An 18,098-nucleotide genomic window follows, 5' to 3' on the forward strand; every position below is an offset into this window, starting at 1 on the left:
TTATTGATCAATAAATGACCGGCCAACGGCTTAATTTTTACTTTGCGTACATATCCGTTACTCTGAAACTGATCAAGTATGTGCCAAGCAATATTTAATATTAAACTATAATTATTAGGATTATTAATAACCCAAGACACTTCGAGCGTCGAACAGTTGAGTGACCGAAAAGACATGGCATTAATGTCTATATCAACATCTAAACCTATTAAAAGTTGAAATTTTACTCACGTTAGATTTTCTAGAATTGTTGCTAAATGATAAGATGAACACATACGGAAAGTGTTAGCTTACTATTATTTTTGCAGACGTAGCTGCCATTTTCCTCTTTACAGCATATCCCGTTGACACATGAGGATAGACATTGGTATATCAGAGTCTCACAATATGCACCAGTATAGCATTGTCGACATAGACATTTATATCCAAAACCGTCATTGTGATTTTTGCAAGTACCTCTATTGAAACACGAGCTAGAGTTACATTGTTCTACACAAGTCTGACATTGGATACCAGTATAACCTGGTAAGCATTGGCATTTAAATCCTGATTTAGAATTTGCGCAGGTTGCATTATTATAGCAAGAATTATTAACGCAGAAGTTTAATTTACAGCCACAATTTCGACCAGTATATCCTTGAAAGCATGAACACTTGTAACCTTCGACATAATCTTCGCATGTTCCATTTATGCAGGTGCTACTATTGCATTGGTAAATTTTATTTTCACAGTAAATTCCACTAAATCCTGATAAACATGAACAATTATAACTGCCCATCCAGTCGTTGCAGGTTCCATTATTTTGACATGAATTGGTATTACATAGCACAACAGCAGCTTCACAGTTTTCAGCAGTATATCCATCAGTACAATTACACTTGTAACTTCCTGATAAATTTATACACAGGCCGTTATTATTGCAAGTTTTAGAATTACATTCATTAATATCATGTTCACAGTTCGTTCCATTATAGCCAGTTCTGCAGATACATATATAATTGCCTATTCTATCAATACAAATCCCATTATGTTGGCATGGATCAGATTGGCATTCAGCAATATCAGTTTCACAGTTTTGACCAGTATATCCATCTGTACAGTTACATTGGCAATTGTTAGAGTAATTTATGAACAGACCGTTATTATAGCAAGTTTTAGAATTACATTCATTAACATCATATTCACAGTCCGTTCCATTATAACCAGAAGAGCAATTACATGTGTAACTACCTATTTTATCAATGCAAGTCCCATTATGCTGGCATGGGTTAGATTGACACTCGACAATATCAGTTTCACAGTTTTGACCAGTATATCCATCTGTACATTTACATTTATAACTTCCTAATAAATTTATACATAAGCCATTGTTACTGCAAGTTTCATAATTACACTCATCAATGTCATGTTCACAGTTCGTTCCGTTATAGCCGCTAGAACAGTTACATATGTAGCTGTTTATTCCATCAATACAAATTCCATTACGTCGACATGGATCAGAATGACATTCTCTAGTATCAGTTTCACAATTTTGACCAGTATATCCATCTGAACAATTACATTTGTAACTTCCTACTAAATTTATACATAAGCCATTGTTATTGCAAGTTACATAATTACACTCATCAATGTCGTGTTCACAGTTTGTTCCGCTATAGCCACTTGTACAGTAACATATGTAACCGTTTATTCTATCAATGCAAGTTCCATCACGTCGGCATGGATTAGAATGACATTCTGCAATATTACTTTCACAATTTCGGCCAGTATACCCACCTGAACAGTCGCATACATAACTTCCCGATAAATTTATACATAAGCCGTTATTATTGCAAGTTTCATAATTACACTCATCAATGTCGTGTTCACAGTTTGTTCCGTTATAGCCACTAGTACAATTACATATGTAACTGTATATTCTATCGATACAAGTTCCATTATGTCGGCATGGATTAGAATGACATTCTGCAATATTACTTTCACAATTTTGACCAGTATATCCATCTGTACAGTCGCATATATAACCTCCCGATAAATTTATACATAAGCCGTTATCATTACAAGTTTCTTAATTACATTCATCAATATCGTGTTCACAATTCGTTCCATTGAAACCACTAGTACAGTTACATGTGTAACTGTTTATTCTATCGATACAAGTTCCATTATGTCGGCATGGATTAGAATGACATTCTGCAATATTACTTTCACAATTTTGACCAGTATATCCATCTGTACAGTCGCATATATAACCTCCCGATAAATTTATACATAAGCCGTTATTATTACAAGTTTCATAATTACACTCATCAATATCGTGTTCACAATTCGTTCCATTGAAACCACTAGTACAGTTACATGTGTAACTGTTTATTCTATCGATACAAGTTCCATTATGACGGCATGGATTAGAATGACATTCTGCAATATTACTTTCACAATTTTGACCAGTATATCCATCTGTACAGTCGCATATATAACCTCCCGATAAATTTATACATAAGCCGTTATTATTACAAATTTCATAATTACATTCATCAATATCGTGTTCACAATTCGTTCCATTGAAACCACTAGTACAGTTACATGTGTAACTGTTTATTCTATCGATACATGCTCCATTGTGTTGGCATAGATTAGATTGGCACTTAGAAATATCTGTATATAAACAAAAAAAGGCAAGCAGCATAGTATATTTAGTTTACTCACTCACTAAAATGGTATGAAAACTAATACATTGTTTCTTTCTTACAGCAGTTTAACTATAATTAGTTATGTATGTAACAATGCTGCCCTAATTCCATTTATTTATACATTTAAATACCGTGATAGCCTCAGTAATCAATTTTCAATTTTTTAAATGAACATTTATATTTTGATACCTGATTACGTATTGCGTAATCAGTCAACTTAAATAGCAATTTCAAAATACAACATATTTAAATCACCATTATCGCATCTCGTTCCCGTAAAACTGTGTAAGCAGGAGCAATTATATCCATTAGCGACATTGTAACAAGTACCATTTACACAAGGATTTGATTTGCATGCATCTATTTCTGCGAAAGTAATATTCGTAAGAGAAAGCCTTAGTTTAGAGTGGGCCTTTTATAAAACAATCGGCTAGAGCCTAATAAATGTAATATCTAAAACAGAAAAGTGGTGGTACTAGTTCTACATCAGGTTTTACGTATGGGTAGTTTAACTATCGTACGTATCTAGTTTACTTCGCGAGTGATCAACAATATAGTATTCTTGTTTGCAACTTTTATATCTGCACAACAAATAAAAGAATGCAAACCAACAACTTAAGCTGATATGAAGACTCATTCGTGTGAATACCGATGATATGCCCGATAATTATAATTAGTTAATGAATTGGTAAACCTGTACAATATCCTCAAATCTCGGTGAATTATGAGGATGAAATAGATGAAAACATTTTCAAAATCTAATAAATAAATCCTCGAACCTGTTTCACAAAGTTTACCAGTTCGTTGCGGAGGACACATACAATTGAAACTATACGTTCCATTAACGCAAGTTGTATTAGAATGACATGGATTAGACAAACAAGGATTATTTCCTACAATACGCAGAATTAAATAAATTTATAATCAACTTCAAATCGCCTCAGTTTTAAGATATTCTATTATCTAATGATGTTGGTTTGAAGTAAGCGAAGTAGGGACAATGCAAGTAACGAAATTTATGGCGATGGCAGTCATCAATTTAATGGATATCATATCAATAATATTATTTAGAAAGTCTTGTACGTATTTACTTTTTTCGCAACGGCTACCACTAAATACGTTAACACACGACACCAGAAAGTTTACGCGGAGGTTAGATTTTTTCCGATATATCCCATTTATTGTTATGTTATGGTTAGTACCAGCATTGATAGAAAATAGGTGTAAAAAATCGTTCATCAGCCTATACGAGAAATTAGGCGATGTGCCGTCTTGATCCCAAACGGAAACATTTACACGCAAATTGCCCTTTAGAAAATTAAATACACGTTTAAAACTTCAATTAATGGAGCTAGCGTTGTTTCTTTTTCTATGTGGCCGAACTGTAATGTCGTTGCCAGCAAAGAAATTCATTCTATAGCTTATTAAGGAAAGTCACTCACTGCTTTAAATTAATTACATGAACCACTTGGTCAGGTAGTAAGTAATAAAGGTGCTTATTCTTAGATATCCTAAAGAAGCCAGCACCCAATTATTATCGATAATGCTGTAAATCATTTTCTTTAACATGCAAAATTGCAAGCATCAACTCTTCATGGATACTGACTATTCCCTTTGCCGGTAAGTAAAATATATTATACGTCGCAAAAACAGTTCAATTAGTTTATTATGTTAAACTATTTCTAGTTTAACTAATTATATTGATCTACCAATACACCATTTTTCTGCATCACAAATACATACTATCTACTCTTGATCATCAATCATAAAAGATCATAGATTATAGTCTCAGTTTTACAGTAATTACTATACTTACCGACCACTCATCAATAAAAGGGATTACAATAGGATTTCTGATTGTACCGGCATTATTGAGGGCTTCATTAGGCAGAAATTTATATGCTAAATAAGTATTACGAAGTATTTTTGAAGTAAAGCTCCAGTATCTGGTGAAATTAGACGGAGTTCCGAGGGAGAATCTGAGCTGTTTATCACAGATCTCAGAACTAGGATTAAAAGTGTTTTGTTTGTCACATTTTATACCCTCATGATCTTTTTGTCCATTAGTATCCAGCCAATATAACGTCATCGTAATAGTCCCACGCTGCACTGTGTCAGTTCTTCCAGTCTTTATTAAAAAAAATTCAATTTATTAATAATTTCACATTTCCGACTACACTAGCTAATCTTAATGATTAAGAATGATTTAAAATTAGTTCAGCAGCATTTTATAGCAATAAGTCTTAAAATGGCAAAAAATCAAAGGATTTACATGTGATGAAACGAAACTATTAGGGCCCATAACTGGCCTTGAGTTAGAAAAGTGAGATGTAATACTTGTTTGCGCAATCTATTACATCTAATAAATAAGTAAATGATTATATATTATATAGCACATTCGCTACATATTTTATACTTATAATTGAAATTTTATTGACTTAAGGATTAATTCATTACTATATTGCATTTTGCTAGATTGAAATTTAATATTTCGTTTCGAATACATTTATTGCCTTATATGTTATAAGCTGAATTAAATGTTAATCTTAGCCTTTAAATTGAATTTCAGGCTAGTTTAGAATTATTTCATCTACAATTTTAGCTGATAGTGTTATAGGAGGTATGGTTATGTTTAATTATTTTAATTAACAAAAATAGACCGAAAGATGCACCTCGTAATTACCCAGAAACTGGTTAGAAATGGGTAAACTCCTAATCATTCTATAACCTCTATAAATGCCTCAAGAACGGTGCAGATCTGTTTGCATTATTCTCAGCTCAATTTATGAGTAGACACGTAACAAGATTTTCGAAACTATTAATTCATCAATATTACTTTTATGAAAATTAAAAGTGCACAATTTCATTGTCATTTTTAATGTAAAAAATTCGGTCTTGTTAAATTCATATTTCAATAGATGGAATGTTGGTTGATAAATTAAAAATTTGCATTTACGAAAAATTTATCAGTTCCTATCAAAGCATTGTCTAAACTGATTTATACTTGTTGCTAAAATATCTAACGGCTAACTTATATTACTAATAGTAAATTTGAATCAATCTAGTTTGACTTTAGCATACCTGTGATGTTGCAAGAAGGAAGTAAAGCATCAACATTCCTCGATAGAAGACAATTGCCATGCTTAACTTTAGCTACAGACTATCATGTATTAACGTAAAAGATCAGCTTGTCAATTCTGCTCTACCAATCCTACTGTCCGAAATTTCTGATAAGTTATAGCTTGTTAAACTTCGGAACGGCATTATTATTCGCTACGGAAGCGATGTAACATTCAAGGAAGTTAGCATAAGTAGGCTGCATAGTTTCTATTCCAATGTTTAACTAAGGATGACGTAATGAGCCAAAAGCATTTACTTTCGAAAGCGGTAGGATATGAATGGCGATACGTAGTCTCTAGTTATAAAAATAAGTAATTACCTTGACTTATCTTGCTTTATTAAATTGTCGCATGCGTATTTCTGTCGTGAGATGATAGATGGAAGAGCTAACTATAAGATCATAGAATATCTACTTCCAAAATTTGGAGCTGATTTTTCGTCCTATTTCCGAGAATGAAATCAGCAAGATCCATAAATGATTAATTCTTATATAACATAGGTATGTACAAAGATTACGAACTATAATAGCATAGTTCCCGTAAATTATTTAAAGCAGTACGGTAGATGATTTCATCGCTCTAAAATATGTAAAATAGCTTTAATAACAACTACTTTCCTGCCTACTTATAATGGAAGAACAGACAGTTGAAGCAAGCTGCTTTAATCTAAAGTAATTCATAAGTTCTTATCATCACAATTAATCAGAACTAGGACGATAACTTCTACTATAAAGGTACCATCATTGTGTAGCCGTAGTAAGTCCTAATTACGTAATGGTTCCTTTAATTATTCATATTCAGCTACTTTAACAAATCTAATCCTAACATATTCTATGAGATATGGCCATATTGTTCGTCTATATTATAAAATTCAATTCATTAACTTCCATGAGCTTATAAAGTAGACTCGACAGAAGAGATAGACAAAATCCTCAATTATTCGTTAGCAATGTTTTACTGCAAGACGTAATATTACTTTCTGGCTCATAGTAAATGAATTATAAGTTCTGTTATGAATACAGTACTATTTGCCATAGAATAAATTATCTGAATGAGCTCTATTCCCTGAATTAATACATAATTATAGTCTTTAATAAGCAAGAATTAATCAGTTAGGGCCTCTATAGAAAGAAACCTACCCCAAAAAACAGTTAATTACTTAAGATATAATTCTCAGGAATTCTTCTACAGTAATTGAGACCTTTCAAACAAACTAAGTAATCTAGTTGAAAGTGCAGTTGGTAAATTAAGTTTTTAATAAATAGTAGTATAAATACAGAACTGATTAAAGTTAATTTTCGTTAGTTTCTACTTTAATTATTTTAAATAGTACGGTAATCAATTACGACACATGAATTTGGGGATGAATTTTCATTTTATCGGTTCCGTCATAGTGGAAAAACAATGCAGTTATGTTTCAATTAGTTACTTCGATAAATAAGTGCTTACGCCCAGAATTTTAGCATATGATTTACATAAAAGTCATATTTACACATTACGGCTAGATAAGACAGTAACGTTCATGAAATTGATCACTAGAAGCGACCAGTGGAATAATCAATTCTTCTAGTAATGGTAAAGCTACAGCGGTTTTGTCATTTTGCAAAGTGCCCGGGCAGTTTGCAAAATGACCGACTTCGCATACGGTCACGTTCAGATATACATTAAATGAACTGATGTCGTTTTATTTGCGCACAAATTTCCAGTTATTACCGCATTCATATTAACTAGTCCACGAAGAGCCTGCATTAATTTTATGTTTTAGTAAAGTACTGTAAGAGATTTCAAGGTTTGCCACTTATCTATGCGTTCAAAGGCAAATGTTGAAAGTAATTGATAGAAATTAATAGAATATAAAGTTTAGAAGAAAGCAGTCTCAATTGGTCTTCTTCATCATTTCGTACTGCTAAATAGAGAACATAATATTGTTAATCATTAAATTAATATCTCAAGGTATTCATATAATTGTCAATAGAATGCATGTTATTAGTGAAATTATTTTCTGCATTTCCAAAGATAAACTAATTTGTAACCTACAGAATTTCATATTACCTGGTTAAAATATAAAATTATTGACTCTCTTAAAATGAAATAAACAAAATATGCCAATATATGATTATTGCATGGTCACCAGTTTTATTCGTTACTTGTTGACACAGATGTAGCTTCATTTACCACCATACTAAGTGATTCCATTCTTAATCAAGTCAGATATGTTTCTCTGAAAAGAATAACTCTCTATCTCTCGTGGAAAATCGTACAATTATTGGTGGCTGTTAATAATAGCTATTATTGTTTAATTCTAAGAAAAGTCAGCATTTAAGTAATTACTTTATTCTTTATGGCGATTGCAACAAGTTTTTCGTTATACACGTAAAGTAAAAGAAATGATCTATGAAATCAAGCGTAAATATCCCTTATTAATTAAAAGTCAAATGAGTTTACTTCGACAATTCATAGTGATGAAAGTCTGGATTCACTAAAGCATAAACGACTACCATTATGCATGCCCATAAGGATAGAATTAATAAGCTAACGAACTGTATTAGTACAAGATTTCTTATGAATGTTAGAGACTTTATTATTGACCAGAATTGTTGCAATTTTCAATTTTCTATTACTTACTACTGGATTTATTATTTAAAATCTAAAAAATTGCCTTATATGTGATTATTTCAGTCTATGATGAACAAAGTTTGCAGTGATATTAACCTTTTCTGAATGAATACTATTAAAGCGCTGAAGTACATAGTAACAAATAATATTAAAGGAAAATGACTTTCTGTAAGCGTTAAATGGATTACAGCATAAAGCTGCTTAAAAGTATGATGACATAGACACTAATATCATAAACAATACGATCAACATTTATCTGCTTTCAAACCTCGACCAGCTAATTCGTAAAAGCTAGGGCTTACAACCTTAATTTATAAAATTAGAGCTGTCTGAATACTTTTACATTATATATGGCTACCTGTAACTACAATATGAACTATCAGAATTTATAACTTGCATGAAATATAATTTACATCATGCTGCAATAATGTTTTATGTTCTTTTAATAAACTGTAATCATGCTCAATTGCGATTGTTAACAATACGGATAAATTACTTAATGTACACAGTTATAATAGACCATCACTCCTGTCAATTCAATTTACACCTAACGAATTTCGTCTCTGAGTGCTATACAATTTCCTAAACATTATCAAATCAAATTTTCACCTGGGCTTGGAAGATTAAGGCTCCTTCTTTACGACTAATTTCATTGCAGCCTATTGCTTTCTGCTATTTATACATGAGATGTGACTGAAATTGCACGAACATCTTATGGAATAAAATGAAAACATTTTACTTATAGTATTTAAAAAGGAGATCATGTTTAACATTAATAGCAGAAAATCAGGCCTGTAGCTCTTTTTCACTTTTTCCTATACCATACTATAGCTTAGCGAGCACTTTTAGGATATTATAAATTTATCCATGTAATTTAGTTAATTAAAGCTTTGTACGATGCATGACGAGTTAAGCCCAGTAAAAGGCATATCTTAGGTTTACACTTTACACTAATCTTTTATTCTGCCTGTAATAGTTTGTATTTTTACTACAAAATAAAGGGTTAATAGAAATCGACAAGTATCATCCATAGCTGATAATAAGCAAGCCAAGGTAACAATTATAATTTAAGCTTATGTGGAGTTTTGACAACACAAGCGTTCTTAGTTAAAGAAAATAATTCGATAGATTAGTTTTCATTTAAATAAGATACTGTCTAACTAAGCGCGACATTAGGCTTTCACAACCCTACGTGATTATTCAATGTACTTTTCTAATTAGCGTTGTCTTCTGTAGAATTTAACGCTATATAATACATAAATTGTTCTTCAATTCTTCAAAAGGCTGTGACACATAATCTTAGTATGAACAAGTTATACTATCTGTCGTATACTAGTAACGTCCAGATGTTAATAAAGGTATAAGATTGGAAGGAAATCTCATTCTTATTGACATTAGTTATTGTTAAAATTTAAGATTTAAAAATTTTTAGGGCAGTAGATATAATAATAATGAGCAAATGTAAACGAAAATCTAATGTTAATTAATAACAAAATATCCTTTCATAGAGTCTTATCTTATTCTAGCAAGAAGCGTAGATGGCACTTTGCTTTTCTCGCTCATAATTTTTTAACGTCGTTACAAATTGGCCCCCATTCGAAGGTTTACTTTGCAAACTATTCTACTTTAGATTCCAAGCTAGAAATAGTTAAAAGCGAATTAATCCTGTAATTTACACTACGGTGTTAAATATATTATTCGTTGCTGCTAATCATGCGACTAATAAGTTCATCGTGATGATCGGAACCGGAGTCAGATTCATCAGAGCTACTGCTATCATCACTATGATCGATTTCAATTCTCTTAGCTGCAGGTAAACGTCTGGAAATAATCGCATCAATTCGATCTCTTGCATTACTTTTATCTGCTTCAGGTGCATCAGATTCATCTGATGATTTTGATGAATCAGAAGAAGATGCAGAAGAATTTGAACTATCATGATTTTCTTGATTATTCTCTTGCTCTTCCTTTGATATCGGAACTTCAGCGAGCCCCTCTAAACTACTATCGGTTTGTTTAATATCTTGTTCTACATTGGGATGCTGTTTTTGATTTATCTCTGGGACATCCTTAGATTCACCTACAGCAATATTAGAATTCTCACTACTTTTTCCATAACCATGCTCCTTTTCATTTATTTTTAGAACTTCTTTAGGTTCATCTACATTATTATTCGCCTGCTCACTACCTCTTCCATTACCTTGCTCATCTGTCGACTGCTCCATATTCTCAGGGCTTTGAATACTGGCTCCCTTTTTGGACAATTGCTGATAGACATCATCTACAATTTCTGGTTCACTTTTAATTTGTTTCGCAGGTTTTTCATTTAGCTCTTCCTTCAAAAGTTGTGGCGGAGAGTGACTTATCGAAGATGTAGTTAGCGTAGGTTGTTCTTGAGCCTCTTCTTCGTTGCTGCTGCTATTTTGTTCGTCATCGCTATCATCATCGGACGATTTGTCTGAGCTATCGTTATTGTTATCAGGTTTATCCTCACTTGATGATTCATCTGAACTATCACTACTTCTTTCATCTAGTTCCTCTTCCTTTGGTGGTGGTGCTTTAACTACTATATAGTATCAAAAAATCACAGCACTATCATTAATATCCTATAAATTACCGTTTATACTCTTCTTTTTCCTACTATAACAAACCTTTCGCTTCAAAATCTTTGACAGAATCCCCGCAATTATCGTCGCTATGCGATTGTTCTGTAGATTTAGATTCATTAGAACTACTATCATTATTCACTTGATCGCTACTGACTTGTTTTGATGTTGTTCCTACACCAGCTGGATCGATATTAGGATTAGATATAGCACTATTGTTGTCCTGCTGAAATATTGGAATAAATTACAAAGAGTTATAATGAAATTAACCCGTACACTCAAATTTCTTCTTAGCAACTAAATTAACGATATCTTCCAATCTTTCTTCAAAATTTTAGCTTCCAGAAAGAGATTTAAGTATTACCATAGCTGCAAAATTTAATCGCATACGTAATTTTATGATATCCAGGACTGGAAGTATCTCTGTATCAATCTCTGATACAACGAGCACAGTAAAATTTAAAGTATGCTGCTCTACTCCTGAATTTTTGATAGTTATACTAATATATAATTTAATGGTAATACCAATGGTAACCCATCCTCTAATTACATTTATGCAATATTTCTAACCTCGTCCATATCAACTTCAGTTGTACGAGTTTGGTCAATTTCAACATATTCTTGCTCACTTAGATCATTCAGTGTCGGAGTAGAATAGAGTTCTAGATAATTTCCATCAACGGCGTCTTCATCGTCACTACTGGCGTTGTCTTCTATAATAGTGCTCTGTTTCAATGTAAAGATAAACAGTTTTGTAGACATTCTAAAATTTGTATGATTTTTTTTGTTACTGAGTAAACGGACATGGTTTTGAGTTAGCTTAATGATTTACTGCGGTATCTAGCTGCTATAACTGCAAAATAGCAAAGGAAATTAAAAAATATAGATCGCTTAGCGGTGCAGTAGACAAACCGTAATTGAGAATGCTGTAAACGTAAACTGGATATCTACTGGTATAACACAATATATTAGTTTACTGTTCTTAGAAATTATAAATGAAAACGCAATTTGAACAGCATATTTAGGCAGTAACGAAACCGAGTATTAAATACATTCTTTCATTGTTATTTGCAAAAATAATAGTCGCATCTAGAAGAAAGAAACTCGTTCTACAATAGATATAAATGCGTATTACCAATATATAGCAAAATGAGCAAAAATTTTATTTTATAACTGCAAATAACGGAATATAAGAAAATTTAAAGAGATAATCAAATTTCGTTTATGTTTAACTCACTATAGACCAAGCTTAAAAATACTGTAGATTTGGTAGACGGACTTAAATTTATATCACCTTGGATTTTTTTCCAATAAAATATTTACAAATTTAATTAAAAAGTTTAGCATTAAATTTTATTGAGTTAATTTAGCTATGTTACCTCAATAACTTCCGTGTCTGTCACTGCCGTATCATTATTTGTTGAACTTAGCTGATGATTTCCTCTCTGTAGATGATTTTAATAATATATTTAAGCACAGTATAATTTAAATTCTGTCAGTTTTACTACCTCTATATTCTCCTCTAATAACTATCTGATATAGGTATTCATACACGATTTAATATAAATTTAATGCAATCAACATTTCTACAAGTTAAATTATGTTATCTCATACGTAGCTTGTTATAGAAGGGCTGTCTAAGCTAATGCATATAAGGTATAAGTTAACGTTACATATAATAATTACTATCCCGTATATTGTGCGCAACGTATGTTACGAGATCAATAACCGATTGCATTACCTCAGCATTTCCTTGTTTTATTGTTACTAAACTGTGGCTACTTTCTCGGCCACTATTGACTTGCTGGCTATCCGATGTCGTTGTACCTTCACTAAGACTGTCATCTTGCATAGCTGCTGGATTAAAATGAGCCAATGGCGCATCAGCTTCTTCATCCCTGTCAGCTTCATGAAGCATGGTAGTACTCTATATAAAGAAATTGTCTCAGAGAATTGTGAAGAAATTTACACAAGTAATAGAGCAATAAGCAATTTATGCTGCGACTAAAGGTGTAAGTTATTTTATTTACCGTATAATTGAGGTTTTCGATAGCTAATGAATAATGATGATTGTCTAAATAAGATTTGATATCAATAAGGTGTTGGTATGTTGAAAAGACAAAGTACATTAAGTAAATCAGGATATTATAGCAATTAATGGATAGGATGAAGAAATATTGCATATACTTGTACTTAATGATTTTATACCATACCTTCTGGATCATCTATAGGCTTGGCTTGCTTTAATGTTGGCATCATGTAATCTTGAGTCTTACTATTATTCATTTGATGTTTCTTGGTACATGGTAAACGAAGACCGCTACCAATGATTAAATTATAGCCAGTTTAATTATTTAGTTAAGTAAAATGAGTCCCTTTTCGTAAAATACATTAAGTTCTTTTGTAATAAAAGTAAAATACTTACTTTCGACGACGACGGTAGAGATAAACTACAACCAATATTACAAAAAACACAGTAATAGTAGTAAAAACCGAGACAACAGCAGATACAGTAGGAGATGCAGCATTTGCAACTTGTCCTGGACAACTATCTGTTATTTATATTAAACAGTATTATTAAAATGCTCGCAATTTGCAAAAAACGTTTAATAGCAGTAGTTAAGTACAAAAATTAAGAAGTCTATATTTGTCTAAGATTACTCCATATATATACATATTACTATCCACATACTTAATGTGTAATTTTTGGTTACGTCGAACTGATATTCAGCCTTGATAGCATTTGCTGCAATTGCTGTAATACCAAAAGTGTAACTAAACCCTGCCCTGAGCTGTGGAATTACAGCATTCCTAGCTGTTGACAACAACCTTCTGCTAGACCACACAATGTGTGAAGTGATTTTCCAGCGAAGAATGATAGCTGTTACAGGGTCGTTATTGATATTAGTTAACTGCCAAACAGCTGTAACTGTCGTGCAGTTGTGAGGCTCGATGGTTATGCTACTGATAACCGGAATTTGTTCTATTACATAAGACAGATGGAAGAAAGTTGTGTTATAAAAATTAATGCTACAAATATTTCAAATGTTTACAACTGTAAAGAATACAAGAACAGAAGTTATTATATAAAAATAATCTTCCGTTCACAGTTATGTACTACTATACGCACTTGGTTGGCATGTGTATCCATTAACTCCATCAATACAGTTTTCATTTCGCAAGCAAGGATATGATGCACATTCGTTGATATCCGACTGGCAATATAACCCAGTATAGCCAGAAGAACAACTACAACGATAACTATTGATTAAATCCAAACAAATTCCAAAGCTGCAGGGTGAGCTAGCGCATTCATTAATGTTGATTTGGCAGAAGGTACCGCTGTAACCTGCACTACAACTACAGTTATACTTGTTGACTAAATCTATGCAATAAGCATTGTTAAGGCAAGGATTAGATGCGCATTCATTGATATTAATAGTACACTGGGCGCCAGTATAACCGTTTTTGCAATTACATGAGTAGCCATTTGCTAAATCGATACACGTTCCACCATTAGCGCAAGGCTGGCTCTGACATTCGTTGATATTGGTTTGGCAACTTGCACCAGTAAATCCAGTTCTGCATGCACAACTATACGAGTTTATTAAATCACTACATGTACCTAAATTCATACAGGGTTCTGACTGGCATTCATTAATATTACTTTGGCAGCGATCACCATCAAAGCCAGGATAGCATGAACAATTATAGCGATTAGGTAGATCAACGCATATAGCAAGGTTCTGACATGGACCACTTGCACATTCGTTAATGTCAGTTTGACAAATACCTCCTGTATAACCAGATCGACACGAACAGGTATAACCATTAACAATATCGCTACATATTCCAGAATTTTGGCAAGGATTACTTTGACACTCGTTAATATCAGTCTGGCATGTAATTCCAGCATAGCCCAATGCACAAGAACAATTGAATCCATTTACAAGATCCATACAGTTTCCAGAATTTAGGCAAGGAGAACTTGCACATTCGTTAACATTGGTCTGACAGATTACTCCAGTATATCCTGCTACGCACTTGCATCTGTAACCATTGACAGAATCTGTGCAGGTTCCCCCATTCATACATGGTAGGCTTACACATTCATCAATATTACTCTGACAATAGATGCCGGTAAAACCGCTACGACAGGTACAACTATAGCCATTAACAAGATCATTACAGGAACTACCATTGATACACGGACTAGATCCACATTCATTAACATTGATTTCACAATGTGTGCCAATAAATCCAGCTTCGCAAGTACAGTTATAACTGTTAATTAAATCTAAGCAAGTACCGCCATTAATACAAGGACTACTACCGCATTCATGAATGTTAGTTTCGCAGTTTTTACCAGTAAAGCCAAACATGCAGGCACATTTATATTGATTAGGATAATCATAACAAATTCCACTATTAAGACATGGATTGCTATCGCACTCCATTAACTCTGTTTCGCAGCGATCGCCAGCATAGCCAGGCAAGCATGTGCAATTGTATGCGCTAACCTGATCGACACATGTAGCATTATTGAGGCACGGAGTAATACTGCATTCATCGATGTTGATTTCACAATCATATCCAGTAAAACCTGCAGCACAGCTGCAGTTATAGTTATTGATTAAGTCGAAGCATGTGCCTTCGTTGATGCACGGCATGCTATCACATTCGTTGATATCAATTTTGCAAAGTGAGCCAGTATATCCAGGCATACATGAGCAATTGTAGCTATTAATGTCATCAATACATATACCTTCATTCATGCAAGGATTAGACTGGCATTCATCAATATTCGTTTGGCATAAAGTGCCCATATATCCATTTAAGCATGTGCAGTTATATCCAGCCACTAAATCAGTGCAACTAGCATCATTTTGACAAGGATTACTGAAACACTCATCAATATTGACTTCGCATATGGAACCGGTATAGCCAGAAATACATGTACAATTATATCCGTTAACAAAATCATGACATATACCACTGTTAAGACAAGGATTACTGTCGCATTCATTAACATTTAGTTCACAATCAGTCCCCGTATAACCAGCTAAACAAGAGCAATTATAGCCATCAATACCATCGATACAGGTGCCTGTAATCTCACAAGGATTACTAGCACATTCGTTCATATTCGTTTCACAATGATCTCCAGTAAAGCCAGGCATACAACTACACTGATATTCATTGATAAGATCCATGCACTGGCCGTTATTAATACAAGGTTGGGAAGCACATTCGTTAATATTTGTTGAGCATATATTACCACTGAAACCAGCTTGACAAGTACAGGTATAGTTATTAATCCTATCAGTACAAGTTGCATTATTCAAACATGGACGGGAATTACACTCGTCGATATCTACAAATAAAAACATTCCGGAAAATTCATTAATTTACCCGAACATTAGCTGCCCTAGACTTGCCTTATAAATTACACAATCATTATCTACAAAGCTGGCTAACTGACTTGTATTAGCTGATGAGACTTATATTAATGTTCGACAATACGATACATGATATAACTGTGAATGTTGCATAGGTGCGCCATAACTCAAAAGAACTAGCTGGTCAACATCTGCCTTACTACAGTAATTTAATTCGTAACAATAACTGGCACCAAGTTTATCAATCCTGCCATAAATAATGTAAGGTTTTAATTGATGAATTAAACTACATCAGCCGATATGCAACTCTTTGCAAAATCAAAAATATCTGAATTTGTAAACAATCATTAGAATTCTATATTCACTAGCGAATGTTTAAACCTGTCTTCTTACTTATTTCACATTGATCCCCTCTAAAGCCAGCAGCACAGGAGCAATTATAATGATTTGGTGCTGAATTTATACAGGTGGCTTCATTTAAGCAGGGGGAAAATCTACAACGATTAATATCTATATCGTATAAAACAGACGAAGTATGCTAGATTTAGTATAATTAAAAATAATAAACAACACCATATCTTCAGTTAAGAAAAAATCAAACAAGATTCAAAGTTTTAAATACTCTCTGTTACCGTCTTGACAAGTAAATCCAGACCAATTATCCGTACAATTGCACTGAAACGCATTCAACAAATTGATGCACTGGCCGCCATTTTGGCAGGGCTGATGGTGGCATTCATTGACGTCTATCCGTAGAATAGCATTAGTTAGTAAAGATGCTTAAAAAAATCCACTTTTCCACAAAATACTAATAACCGGCACTATAAATAATTTATTTAGCATAATAGCAGACTGACCGTATTCACAATCAGTCCCGTTATATCCAGGTATGCAATCACATCGATATTGATTGGCTCCGACATTAACACATGTTCCACCATTTTGACATGGGGTGATTCTGCACCTGTTATGATCTAATGAAAAAGTGTATGAAATAAATTTATCTTTGATCAGGTCTAAATAAATATTTTTCGGCCTTAGTGTGTTGTAGAAACATCTTAGATTCCTAATTAAACCATGAATTCATCTTAGAGGGGTACACTAATATAAATTTTAGTCGGTTAGCATAGCTAATGATAGAACTACTGTTAACAGCAATTGTAATATTGTCATTGAATTTTATTCTCCATTTTATTGGGACTAGTAAATTATAATTCATTTCGTATTACTGTTATTAAATTATTCAGCTGGATTCTAGGCAGTATTCTAAAGTTACTGGGCTATTGGATCGTAATGTATAAGTCTGATAAAAAAAAAATAATTGCCCACCAGATCAACATTTAAGTACCAGTGCTGCTTAATTTATTCTGTATTTACAAGCTGTAATATTCAACGTGATATAGGGCTTGATTAATCCAGGCAAACGTTGATCTGGTGTTAATATTTTTGCTATGAAAATTATCCGCATTAGTAGTCAAAGTACTGAACTTGTATAGTTTCCTACTTCAGGCGCTATAAACAATATCCTGTTCGGACCACGAAGTTTATAGAACTACATCATGCAGAAGCTGCCAATTCTAGAAATACACACTCATACAATATAAATGATGGCCTAACAAAAGCGTAAGCCAGAAAATTTTTCTGGCTAATTCTATAAACTACATA

The 18,098-nt window shown here is 32.9% G+C and overlaps 3 protein-coding genes across 3 annotated transcripts; all 3 read right to left on the reverse strand.

The window, feature by feature from the left end:
- Positions 1-1,180: 1,180 nt before the first annotated feature.
- Positions 1,181-2,689, reverse strand: TRIADDRAFT_26146 (uncharacterized protein; the record flags this gene model as incomplete). Its single annotated transcript, XM_002113767.1, has 2 exons — positions 1,181-2,025; positions 2,254-2,689. Coding segments are annotated over 2 exons (1,281 nt in total), but the record flags the coding sequence as incomplete, so codon positions are not given.
- Positions 2,690-2,910: 221 nt separating this feature from the next.
- TRIADDRAFT_64025 (uncharacterized protein) lies at positions 2,911-5,883 on the reverse strand (the record flags this gene model as incomplete). The annotated part of the gene is made up of 5 exons (XM_002113768.1): positions 5,775-5,883; positions 4,510-4,821; positions 3,896-4,001; positions 3,473-3,586; positions 2,911-3,059 (listed from the first exon to the last, which is right to left on the reverse strand). Exons 1-5 carry the CDS (start codon positions 5,832-5,834, stop codon positions 2,911-2,913), a joined length of 741 nt encoding a protein of 246 aa, XP_002113804.1. The 5' UTR covers positions 5,835-5,883.
- An 8,261-nt stretch (positions 5,884-14,144) lies between these two features.
- Positions 14,145-16,424, reverse strand: TRIADDRAFT_26462 (uncharacterized protein; the record flags this gene model as incomplete). Its single annotated transcript, XM_002113769.1, has 1 exon — positions 14,145-16,424. The coding sequence occupies one exon, from the start codon at positions 16,422-16,424 to the stop codon at positions 14,145-14,147; it is 2,280 nt and encodes a 759-aa protein (XP_002113805.1).
- Between the last annotated feature and the right edge of the window lie 1,674 nt (positions 16,425-18,098).

The sequence above is a fragment of the Trichoplax adhaerens genome, genomic scaffold (genome assembly GCF_000150275.1).
Source record: "Trichoplax adhaerens TRIADscaffold_6 genomic scaffold, whole genome shotgun sequence".
Classification (NCBI taxonomy): Eukaryota; Metazoa; Placozoa; class Uniplacotomia; order Trichoplacea; family Trichoplacidae; genus Trichoplax; species Trichoplax adhaerens.